This window comes from Oncorhynchus clarkii, chromosome 22 (genome assembly GCF_045791955.1).
Source record: "Oncorhynchus clarkii lewisi isolate Uvic-CL-2024 chromosome 22, UVic_Ocla_1.0, whole genome shotgun sequence".
NCBI classification, from domain to species: Eukaryota; Metazoa; Chordata; class Actinopteri; order Salmoniformes; family Salmonidae; genus Oncorhynchus; species Oncorhynchus clarkii.
The window spans coordinates 28,041,771-28,055,233 of record NC_092168.1 but is presented as its reverse complement, the minus strand read 5'-3'; the positions used below and the strand labels follow the sequence as shown (position 1 = coordinate 28,055,233).

The 13,463-nt window shown below is 40.5% G+C and overlaps 1 protein-coding gene across 1 annotated transcript in view; it reads right to left on the bottom strand.

The window, feature by feature from the left end:
• The window catches only part of LOC139380727 (exportin-4), a 57,790-nt gene extending 48,487 nt beyond the window's left edge, over positions 1 to 9,303 (bottom strand). Inside the window, exons 1-2 of the mRNA XM_071123702.1 lie at positions 9,214 to 9,303; positions 8,017 to 8,122 (exon numbers count right to left, since the gene is read on the bottom strand). Coding sequence (XP_070979803.1) covers positions 8,017 to 8,122; positions 9,214 to 9,279 — 172 coding nt within the window. The 5' untranslated portion in view covers positions 9,280 to 9,303. The remainder of the gene's footprint in view (positions 1 to 8,016; positions 8,123 to 9,213) is intronic.
• Positions 9,304 to 13,463: the final 4,160 nt, after the last annotated feature.

Sequence of the window (13,463 nt, the reverse complement as noted above, 5' to 3'; positions counted from 1 at the left end):
GGCCACAAATGTGCATGTGTCTGCTCAAACGGTCAGAAACAGACTCCATGAGGGTGGTATGAGGGCCCGACGTCCACAGGTGGGGGTTGTGCTTACAGCCCAACACGTGCAGGATGTTTGGCATTTGCCAGAGAACACCAAGATTGGCAAATTCGCCACTGGCGCCCTGCCCTGTGCTCTTCACAGATGAAAGCAGGTTCACACTGAGCACGTGACAGAGTCTGGAGACGCCGTGGAGAACGTTCTGCTGCCTACAACATCCTCCAGCATGAACGGATTGGCGGTGGGTCAGTCATGGTGTGGGGTGGCATTTCTTTAGGGGGGGGCCGCACAGCCCTCCGTGTGCTCGCCAGAGGTAGCCTGACTGCCATTGGGTACCGAGATGAGATCCTCAGACCCCTTGTGAGACCATATGCTGGTGTGGTTGGCCCTGGGTTCCTCCTAATGCAAGACAATGCTAGACCTCATGTGGCTGGAGTGTGTCAGCAGTTCCTGCAAGAGGAAGGCATTGATGCTATGGACTGGCCCGCCCGTTCCACAGACTGCACCACAGACTGCCCAGGAGTTGGCGGATGCTTTAGTCCAGGTCTGGGAGGAGATACCTCAGGAGACCATCCGCCACCTCATCAGGAGCATGCCCAGGCGTTGTAGGGAGGTCATACAGGCACGTGGAGGCCACACACACTACTGAACCTCATTTAGACTTGTTTTAAGGACATTACATCAAAGTTAGATCAGCCTGTAATGTGGTTTTCCACTTTAATTTTGAGTGTGACTCCAAATCCAGACCTTCCTGGGTTGATACATTTGATTTCCATTGATAATTTGTGTGTGATTATGTTGTCAGCACATTCAACTATGTAAAGAAAAAAGTATTTAATAAGAATATTTCATTCATTCAGAACTAGGATGTGTTATTTTAGTGTTCCCTTTATTTTTTGAGCAGTGTATATACAGTGGGGCAAAAAAGTATTTAGTCAGCCACCAATTGTGCAAGTTCTCCCACTTAAAAAGAGAGAGGCCTGTAATTTTCATCATAGGTACACTTCAACTATGACAGACAAAATGAGAGAAAAAAATCCAGAAAATCACATTGTAGGGATTTTTAATGAATTTATTTGCAAACTATGGTGGAAAATAAGTATTTGGTCACCTACAAACAAGCAAGATTTCTGGCTCTCACAGACCTGTAACTTCTTCTTTAAGAGGCTCCTCTGTCCTCCACTCGTTACCTGTATTAATGGCACCTGTTTGAACTTGTTATCAGTATAAAAGACACCTGTCCACAACCTCAAACAGTCACACTCCAAACTCCACTATGGCCAAGACCAAAGAGCTGTCAAAGGACACCAGAAACAAAATTGTAGACCTGCACCAGGCTGGGAAGACTGAATCTGCAATAGGTAAGCAGCTTGGTTTGAAGAAATCAACTGTGGGAGCAATTATTAGGAAATGGAAGACATACAAGACCACTGATAATCTCCCTCGATCTGGGGCTCCACGCAAGATCTCACCTCGTGGGGTCAAAATGATCACAAGAACGGTGAGCAAAAATCCCAGAACCACACGGGGGGACCTAGTGAATGACATGCATAGAGCTGGGACCAAAGTAACAAAGCCTACCATCAGTAACACACTACGCCGCCAGGGACTCAAATCCTGCAGTGCCAGACGTGTCCCTCTGCTTAAGCCAGTACATGTCCAGGCCCGTTTGAAGTTTTCTAGAGAGCATTTGGATGATCCAGAAGAAGATTGGGAGAATGTCATTTGGTCAGATGAAACCAAAATATAACTTTTTGGTAAAAACTCAACTCGTTGTGTTTGGAGGACAAAGAATGCTGAGTTGCATCCAAAGAACACCATACCTACTGTGAAGCATGGGGGTGGAAACAACATGCTTTGGGGCTGTTTTTCTGCAAAGGGACCAGGACGACTGATCCATGTAAAGGAAAGAATGAATGGGGCCATGTATCGTGAGATTTTGAGTGAAAACCTCCTTCCATCAGCAAGGACATTGAAGATGAAACGTGGCTGGGTCTTTCAGCATGACAATGATCCCAAACACACCGCCCAGGCAACGAAGGAGTGGCTTCGTAAGAAGCATTTCAAGGTCCTGGAGTGGCCTAGCCAGTCTCCAGATCTCAATCCCATAGAAAATCTTTGGAGGGAGTTGAAAGTCTGTGTTGCCCAGCAACAGCCCCAAAACATCACTGCTCTAGAGGAGATCTGCATGGAGGAATGGGCCAAAATACCAGCAATAGTGTGTGAAAACCTTGTGAAGACTTACAGAAAACATTTGACCTCTGTCATTAACAACAAAGGGTATATAACAAAGTATTGAGATAAAATTTTGTTATTGACCAAATACTTATTTTCCAACATAATTTGCAAATTAATGAATTAAAAATCCTACAATGTGATTTTCTGGATTTATTTCTCTCATTTTGTCTGTCATAGTTGAAGTGTACCTATGATGAAAATTACAGGCCTCTCATCTTTTTAAGTGGGAGAACTTGCACAATTGGTGGCTGACTAAATACTTTTTTGCCCCACTATATGTATGTATGTGTATATACAGTGCCTTGCGAAAGTATTCGGCCCCCTTCCCCTTTGTGACCTTTTGCCACATTTCAGGCTTCAAACATAAAGATATAAAACTGTATTTTTTTGTGAAGAATCAACAACAAGTGGGACACAATCATGAAGTGGAACGACATTTATTGGATATTTCAAACTTTTTTAACAAAACAAAAACTGAAAAATTGGGCGTGCAAAATTATTCATATATACTTTGTAGCGCCACCTTTTGCTGCGATTACAGCTGTAAGTCGCTTGGGGTATGTCTCTATCAGTTTTGCACATCGAGAGACTGACATTTTTCCCCATTCCTCCTTGCAAAACAGCTCGTTCTCAGTGAGGTTGGATGGAGAGCATTTGTGAACAGCAGTTTTCAGTTCTTTCCACAGATTCTCGATTGGATTCAGGTCTGGACTTTGACTTGACCATTCTAACACCTGGATATGTTTATTTTTGAACCATTCCATTGTAGATTTTGCTTTATGTTTTGGATCATTGTCTTGTTGGAAGACAAATCTCCGTCCCAGTCTCAGGTCTTTTGCAGACTCCAAAAAGTTCAATTTTGGTTTCATCTGACCAGAGCACCTTCTTCCACATGTTTGGTGTGTCTCCCAGGTGGCTTGTGGCAAACTTTAAACAACACTTTTTATGGATATCTTTAAGAAATGGCTTTCTTCTTGCCACTCTTCCATAAAGGCCAGATTTGTGCAATATACGACTGATTGTTGTCCTATGGACAGAGTCTTCCACCTCAGCTGTAGATCTCTGCAGTTCATCCAGAGTGATCATGGGCCTCTTGGCTGCATCTCTGATCAGTCTTCTCCTTGTATGAGCTGAAAGTTTAGAGGGACGGCCAGGTCTTGGTAGATTTGCAGTGGTCTGATACTCCTTCCTTTTCAATATTATCGCTTGCACAGTGCTCCTTGGGATGTTTAAAGCTTGGGAAATCTTTTTGTATCCAAATCCGGCTTTACACTTCTTTACAACAGTATCTCGGACCTGCCTGGTGTGTTCCTTGTTCTTCATGATGCTCTCTGCGCTTTTAACGGACCTCTGAGACTATCACAGTGCAGGTGCATTTATACGGAGACTTGATTACACACAGGTGGATTGTATTTATCATCATTAGTCATTTAGGTCAACATTGGATCATTCAGAGATCCTCACTGAACTTCTGGAGAGAGTTTGCTGCACTGAAAGTAAAGGGGCTGAATAATTTTGCACGCCCAATTTTTCAGTTTTTGTTTTGTTAAAAAAGTTTGAAATATCCAATAAATGTCGTTCCACTTCATGATTGTGTCCCACTTGTTGTTGATTCTTCACAAAAAAATACAGTTTTATATCTTTATGTTTGAAGCCTGAAATGTGGCAAAAGGTCGCAAAGTTCAAGGGGGCCGAATACTTTCGCAAGGCACTGTATATATATATATATATGTGTAATAATGACAATTACAACAATACTGAATGAACAATGAACACTTATATTTTAATATAATACATCAATAAAATCATTTTAGTCTCAAATAAATAATAAAACATGTTCAATTTGGTTTAAATAATACAAAAACAAAGTGTTAGAGAAGAAAGTAAAAGTGGAAACGTGCCATGTAAGAAAGCTAACGTTTAAGTTCTTTGCTCAGAACATGAGAACATATGAAAGCTGGTGGTTCCTTTCAACATGAGTCTTCAATAGTCCCAGGTAAGAAGTTTTAGGTTGTAGTTATTATAGGGCTATTTCTCTCTATACCATTTGTATTTAATATACCTTTGACTATTGGATGTTCTAATAGGTACTTTAGTATTGCCAGCCTAATCTCGGGAGTTGATAGGCTTGAAGTCATATACAGTGCAATGCTTAAAGCACAGCAAAGATCTGCTGGCAAACGCAGTAAAGTGCTGTTTGAATGAATGCTTACGAGCCTGCTGCTGCCTACCACCGCTCAGTCAGACTGCTCTATCAAATCATAGACTTAATTATAACATAATAGCACACAGAAATACGAGCCTTAGGTCATTAATATGGGCAACAATAATTTAAAAAACAAAACGTTTATTCTTTCAGTGAAATACGGAACCGTTCCGTATTATATCTAAGGGGGGGCATCCATAAGTCTAAATATTCCAGTTACATTGCACAACCTTCAATGTTATGTCATAATTACGTACAATTCTGGCAAATTAGTTGAGCCAGACAGCCCAAACTGTTGCATATACCCTGACTCTGCGTGCAATGAATGCAAGAGAAGTGACACAATTTCCATAGTTAATATTGCCTGCTAACATGAATTTATTTTAACTAAATATGCAGGTTTAAAAAATTATACTTCTGTGTATTGATTTTAAGAAAGGCATTGATGTTTATTGAAGGTACATTCGTGCAACGATTGTGCTTGTTTCGCAAATGTGCTTTTGTTAAATCATCCCCCGTTTGGCGAAGTTGGCTGTCTTTGGACCGCCTGGCTCGCAACGAGCCAGGCGTCCCAAACTGCTGCATATAGCCTGACTCTGTTGCACAAAACGCAAGAGAAGTGACACAATTTCCCTAATTAAAATAAATTCATGTTAGCAGGCAATATTAACTAAATATGCAGGTTAAAAAATATATACAGTGCCTTGCAAAAGTATTCGGCCCCCTTGAACTTTGCGACCTTTTGCCACATTTCAGGCTTCAAACATAAAGATATAAAACTGTATTTTTTTGTGAAGAATCAACAACAAGTGGGACACAATCATGAAGTGGAACGACATTTATTGGATATTTCAAACTTTTTTAACAAATCAAAAACTGAAAAATTGGGCGTGCAAAATTATTCAGCCCCCTTAAGTTAATACTTTGTAGCGCCACCTTTTGCTGCGATTACAGCTGTAAGTCGCTTGGGGTATGTCTCTATCAGTTTTGCACATCGAGAGACTGAAATTTTTTCCCATTCCTCCTTGCAAAACAGCTCGAGCTCAGTGAGGTTGGATAGAGAGCATTTGTGAACAGCAGTTTTCAGTTCTTTCCACAGATTCTCGATTGGATTCAGGTCTGGACTTTGACTTGGCCATTCTAACACTTGGATATGTTTATTTTTGAACCATTCCATTGTAGATTTTGCTTTATGTTTTGGATCATTGTCTTGTTGGAAGACAAATCTCCGTCCCAGTCTCAGGTCTTTTGCAGACTCCATCAGGTTTTCTTCCAGAATGGTCCTGTATTTGGCTCCATCCATCTTCCCATCAATTTTAACCATCTTCCCTGTCCCTGCTGAAGAAAAGCAGGCCCAAACCATGATGCTGCCACCACCATGTTTGACAGTGGGGATGGTGTGTTCAGGGTGATGAGCTGTGTTGCTTTTACGCCAAACATAACGTTTTGCATTGTTGCCAAAAAGTTCAATTTTGGTTTCATCTGACCAGAGCACCTTCTTCCACATGTTTGGTGTGTCTCCCAGGTGGCTTGTGGCAAACTTTAAACAACACTTTTATGGATATCTTTAAGAAATGGCTTTCTTCTTGCCACTCTTCCATAAAGGCCAGATTTGTGCAATATACGACTGATTGTTGTCCTATGGACAGAGTCTCCCACCTCAGCTGTAGATCTCTGCAGTTCATCCAGAGTGATCATGGACCTCTTGGCTGCATCTCTGATCAGTCTTCTCCTTGTATGAGCTGAAAGTTTAGAGGGACGGCCAGGTCTTGGTAGATTTGCAGTGGTCTGATACTCCTTCCATTTCAATATTATCGCTTGCACAGTGCTCCTTGGGATGCTTAAAGCTTGGGAAATCTTTTTGTATCCAAATCCGGCTTTAAACTTCTTCACAACAGTATCTCGGTTCTTCATGATGCTCTCTGCGCTTTTAACGGACCTCTGAGACTATCACAGTGCAGGTGCATTTATACGGAGACTTGATTACACACAGGTGGATTGTATTTATCATCATTAGTCATTTAGGTCAACATTGGATCATTCAGAGATCCTCACTGAATTTCTGGAGAGTTTGCTGCACTAAAAGTAAAGGGGCTGAATAATTTTGCACGCTCAATTTTTCAGTTTTTGATTTGTTAAAAAAGTTTGAAATATCCAATAAATGTCGTTCCACTTCATGATTGTGTCCCACTTGTTGTTGATTCTTCACAAAAAAATACAGTTTTATATCTTTATGTTTGAAGCCTGAAATGTGGCAAAAGGTCGCAAAGTTCAAGGGGGCCGAATACTTTCGCATGGCACTGTACTTGTGTATTGAATTTAAGAAAGGCATTGATGTTTATAGTTAGGTACACATTGGTGCAACGGCAGTGCTTTTATCGCGAATGCGCTTGTTAAATCATCACCCGTTTGGCGAAGTAGGCTGTGATTCAATGATAAATTAACAGGCACCGCGTCGATTATATGCAACGCAGGACAAGCTAGAAAAACTAGTAATATTCTCAACCATGTGTAGTTAACTAGTGATTATGTTAAGATTGATGTTTTTTTAGAAGATAAGTTTAATGCTAGCTAGCACCTTACCTAACACATACCATTTGTGTACAGTCAATTACACCATATCTCAACAGGTAGTCAGCCTGCCACGCAGTCTACTCGTGGAGTGCAATGTAATCGCCCATAATCGGTGTCCAAAAATGCAGATTACCGATTGTTATGAAAACTTGAAATCTGCCCTAATTAAATCGGCCATTCTGATTAATCGGCCGACCTCTGAGAGCATCCTGTCGGGCTGTATCACCGCCTGATATGGCAACTGCACCGCCCTCAACCGCAAGGCTCTCCAGAGGGTGGTGCGGTCTGCACAACGCATCACCAGGGGCAAACTACCTGCCCTCCAGGAGACCTACAGCACCCGATGTCACAGGAAGGCCAAAAAGATCATCAAGGACAACAACCTCCCGAGCCAATGCCTGTTCACCCAGCTGCCATCCAGGAGACGAGGTCAGTACAGGTGCATCAAAGCTGGGACCGAGAGACTGAAAAACAGCTTCTATCTCAAGGCCTTCAGACTGTTAAATAGCCATCACTAACACAGAGAGGCTGCTTCCTACATATAGATCAAATCATAAGCCACTTTAATAAATGGATCACTAGTCACTTAAAAAAATGCCACTTTAATAATGTTTACATATCTTACATTACTCATCTCATATGTATATACTGTATTTTATACCATCTATTGCATCTTGCCTACGCCGCTTGTCTATCGCTCATCTTTATATGTACATATTCTTATTCCATCCCTTCACATTTGTGTGTATTAGGTAGTTGTTATGAATTTGTTAGATTACTTGTTAGATATTACTGCTCTGTTCGAACTAGAAGCACAAGCATTTCGCTACACTCGCATTAACATCTGCTAACCATGTGTATGTGACCAATAACATTTGATTTGATTTAGGCCTAACACACACAAACAAACATTATTGAGAAGTGTTTTGAAGCTTTTTTGTTAGAGGGACACTTACCTAATATGTGCTTGCAGACAGCGAAGGGTGATTTAGACTTCCGGAAGGAGAGGAATATGTGTTCTGCGTGCTGCCTCTGTTCTGTATTGACCATGGACGGTGGTGCCTAAACGCACATACCATTTGTGTACAGTCAATTACACCATATCTCAACTATGTAAAGTCACACACACACACACACCTTAAAAGACCCCCAAAATATACACAACTAAACACACACATACGCGGTAAACCAAGGAGTGTGGCCAGAATGGGGCTCGGCAGAAAAATCCCAATCCAGGTCTAATTGCAGTAAAATAAGATCTGACTCTGGTGGCCAGGAATGAGGCGAGAAATACAATTTTTATCTCTCCTGACCACAGGCACGACAGGGGCTTCCTTCCCATGCCCACCCCTTCCCCTGAACATACACGTTTAGAAACTATTGGACCAGAATCTGTTAACTAGCTAACCTCTTATTCAACACAGTTACATAATTATGTGGCTAAAACAATAGTATGGATAGAATAAACTCAAACATGAAGAAGGTTATTCGAAGTAACTGGCACGAGCTCCCAAGAGTACTTCAATCACCAAGCATGGTGCTTAATCAAGTGTGTGATCGATAACTTTTAGCCAACTACTGTACTAGCAAGCCAACCCTTCCCGATGGTTAAGCTAATTGTTTCCAATATATCACTTTTCCTTTACTAAAAGCTGTGCTTTGTGATATATTCAGGGAATTGAGACAGTGTCCTCCTTGACTGTTGCATAACATTGGTGACAAATAGACGGTAAAGTCAATAGCTAGCTAGCTAACGTTAGGTGGAACATGGTGAATCAACAGCATGTCTAACGACGCGGGCTGCAATGGGGATGTTCACCGAACTGTCTAGCGTTGAAGAAATACAACTTGAGTATTGAATCAAACTAACTAGCTAAACAAGTGTGTGGTTCCCTGTAAACATGAGTGTTCTACTAGTGAAGTGTTTAGGAAACATCGTCACAACAGACACTGTCACACATAGCTAGCGGCTTTTGGGGATGATGGCTATGCTAGATTTTTGCAGGATGGAGACAACACTGCGCCACGCATCAGTATCCTTTCCGATAAATAACTGTGCCCGATAGATCGCTCGCAGTCACATAACCCTCAATAAAACCAAGAACTAAACACATACCAAAAAACTTTAACAAAAAAAATATTATATTTCTCACCATTAAAACTTTGGCAGCGCTTTCCAGCTGTGAAATCACTTCTGGTGCACCAACCGCCGCCATCATTGTCTCTCTTCAATGACGCGCCATGCGCTGAATTATGGGATTAGGGGTACTCTGGCCAATTTGATAGTGGAGACTTTTTGCAGGGAGTTTCAGGACAGCGCGTCGCTCTATGGAGGATATGTAATAAAAAAAAACATAGCAATAAAATATTGAACATAAGGTCTTAATTTTTACAAGCCAAGACACTTGCAAACGTCATATGTTGTGATACCTTAACGTTTATAGATGATTCCTACCACCAGGAGAGCGCACCAAAAAAGTCAGAAAATCATTTGAATCCTTTTGTCAAAATGGCTTATTGAAAGATTTGCACTGAAGTGAGACTTTCTGTAATGTTTTTTTAAACAATATTGATAAAGGTGGTCATTTTCACTTCTAAAATAAACCCCCATTATGCCTATTTATATGTGTTATAAATGACATATTACCAGAGATCTATGTTATTACCTTTAACTTATCATAACCCCTAGAGGACCTATTCTGTTCATAATGTTATGGTTGTCATAACATAGGACACAAATTATACCTATTAAAAAAAGTGACGTTGCTCTCATGAAATGTAATTCCTTGCCCCACTAGCCTATCATAGAAAATATATTGTTTTACATGTGATTTTATAGCTTCAAATTATGATGTAAATGACTTTAAAGAGATATGTCAGTTATGAAAAAATATGCAGCCACTATGTGACAGATAAAAAACTACCAGTTATGTCTAAATGGTGTGTGCGTGTCCTTCAAATCTGAGCCCACAACATCATCTGTTGTCATTTGATTTCATCTGTTGTATGTTGTACTTCTGATTGTTCTATCTCATTGTTTCCTTCTGTAAGATAAATATTTGACACTTCATGGTAGGGTTAACATATTTATTTTTGAAAATGTCATCAATTCGTACATAATTATTGGTGACGTGATAACTAGTTCTTCCTGAATACATACAATGCCTGTGCTGTGTAGGATAGATGTGTGCTGGACTTCCTCCACTGGTAAAAAGTTTATCATAATCTACATGTTCATCCATCTACCACACATAAACCTCTTTCAACCAAGATGAATAACCTGCATAGATTTAAGTTGTAATCAACCCCCCATTTGAATATTTCACTGTATTGCTCATCTTACATCAAAAAATATTCTGCAACCTTTTTAACACCTTCAGAGAGGTAGCCCACACAGTGAAATGACAGACTTGAGAAAAATTACAATTTATGTCAAAACACCTTCTAAGTGTTCTCTGTGTGTCTTGTTGCATTTCAATAGAATAGTGAATAAAAAGATGTTCAGGTCTATATTTGAACACCCTCATCCTTATGCTGCTTTCTAAATAAATATTATGGTAAGACAAAAATGCATGTCACATTCTATGTCTCCATCTGATGGAAATGAACAGTTTAAATGGCATCTGAATTCATTAATGTTATGAAAATGATCTTGTATCAGTACCATTGAAAATAGAGCTAAATAATATTGGGTACAGCCAGAATGTTGATATTGGTATAGCTCACTGTATACAATTTCAAACTCTCAGGGGACAATCTTCTAATTATCCAAAGCAAAGCAACCCACAAACATCCACAATGCTCAAAACAACACTAGATACCCAAAACAACACAACTACCCCCAAAATAACCCAAACTACCCCACAATGAACGACTACCCAAAACAGCTACCTCAAACCAACCAAAAACAACCCATAACTACCCGCAATGCCCAAAACAACCCCACAATTACCACCCAAAACAACACAACTACCCCACAATGGACAGCTACCCAAAACAGCTACCTCAAACCTACCGAAAACAACCCACAATGACCAAAACAACCCTACAAACTAGCCTGGCTGACACCAAACTCGAAGTCTTGATGTTGTAGGCACAAAGTGTGGATAATGAAGGGGGATTTTTAACAGATTGGTTCTCCTATGTGTCTTTCTCACTAAAATACCCACATGGACAGCCACACACAGCCCCCGAGCACCGCCCCCTACCAACACAACTGTTGGATTTTTAAATCCAAAGGACAGGTCAAACCCCCTGGGGAAAAAAGAGAGAACCAAACAAAGCTCAAGCAACTTTTGTGTGAATATTGCACCAAGAACGGACTCTTGTCCAGGCCATTGTTTCACAGCTCTCCCTCGCTGTGTACCATGTGAGTCGTGTCAGCCAGGCTACTACAAAACCCCAAACTCTTCACTTTAAAGGTATGGGGTTAAGGTCTGACTACAACCTACTCTGAATATTTTACTCTTTACTCTGAATATTTTACTCTCTACTCTTTTCTTTTGCACATATGGCCTTTTGATCTTGCTGATGTGTGTGGACCTATCAGATTCTGCAGGAACTGCATAACTAGTCCTAGTTTCCCTATGTCCACAGCTAGTACAAACAGCACTCTGAAATATTTTGTTCATGGAAGCATTAAAATGCTTAACATGCACTTAGCAGTTTAAAGAAGCCTGTGATTAAAAGCAGAGTCCTGTGGACATTGTGACGTTGCACTGTGTTAATCATGATCATGTATTTTGCAATAACTATTATTTGCACTGTATTTATCATGTGCTATAACATATAAACCCATAGCTTCTGTTACAGTTGAAGTCGGAAGTTTACATACACCTTAGCCAAATACATTTAAACTCAGTTATTCACAATTCATGACATTTAATCCTAGTAAAAATTCCCTGTCTAAGGTCTTTTAGGATCACCACTATTATTTTAAGAATCTGAAATGTCAGAATAATAGTTGAGAGAATGATTTATTTCAGCTTTTATATCTTTCATGACATTCCCAGTGGGTCAGAAGTTTACATACACTCAATTAGTATTTGGTAGCATTGCCTTTAAATTGTTTAACTTGGGTCAACCGTTTCAGGTAGCCTTCCACAAGATTCCCACAATAAGTTGGGTGAATTTTGGCCCATTCCTCCTGACAGAGCTGGTGTAACTGAGTCAGGTTTGTAGACTTCCTTGCTCGCACACGCCTTTTCAGTTCTGCCCACAAATGTTCTATAGGATTGAGGTCAGGGCTTTGTGATGGCCACTCCAATATCTTGACTTTGTTGTCCTTAAGCAATTTAGCCACAATTTTGGAAGAATGCTTGGGGTCATGGTCCATTTGGGAGACCCATTTGCGACCAAGCTTTAACTTCCTGAATGATGTCTTGAGATGTTGCTTCAATATATCCACAATTTTCCTACCTCATGATGCCATCTATTTTGTGAAGTGCACCAATCCCTCCTGCAGCAAAGCACCCCCACAACATGATGCTGCCACCCCCTGTGCCTCACAGTTAGGATGGTGTTCTTCGGCTTGCAAGCCTCCCCTTTTCCCCCCAAACATAATGATGGTCATTATGGCCAAACAGTTCTATTTTTGTTTCATCAGACCAGAGGATATTTCTCCAAAAAGTATGATCTTTGTCCCCATGTGCAGTTGCAAACCATAGTCTGGCTTGTTCATGGCGGTTTTGGAGCAGTTGCTTCTTCCTTGATGAGCGGCCTTTCAAGTTATGTCGATATAAGACTTGTTTTCCTGTGGATATTGATACTTTTGTGCCCGTTTCCTCCAGCATCTTCACAAGGTCATTTGCTGTTGTTCTGGGATTGAGTTGCACTTTTCGCACCAAAGTACATTCATCTCTAGGAGACAGAACTCGTCTCCTTCCTGAGCGGTATGACGGCTGCGTGGTCCCATGTTGTTTATACTTGCGTACTATTGTTTGTACAGATGAACGTGGTACCTTCAGGAATTTGGAAATTGCTCCCAAGGATGAACCAGATTTTTTTTCAAGCGTTTCTTTTGATTTTCCCATGATGTCAAGCAAAGAGGCACTGAGTTTGAAGGTAGGCCTTGAAATACATCCACAGGTACACCTCCAACTGACTCAAATTATGTCAATTAGCCTATCAGAAGCTTCTAAAGCCATGACATCATTTTCTGGAATTTTCCAAGCTGTTTAAAGACACAGTCAACTTAGTGTATGTAAACTTCTGACCCATTGGAATTGTGATACAGTGAATTATAAGTGAAATAATCTGTCTGTAAACAATTGTTGGAAAAATTACTTGTCATGCATAAAGTCCTAACCGACTTGCCAAAACTATAGTTTGTTAATAAGAAATTTGTGGAGTGGTTGAAAAAGGAGTTTTAATGACTCCAACATAAGTGTATGTAAACTTCCGA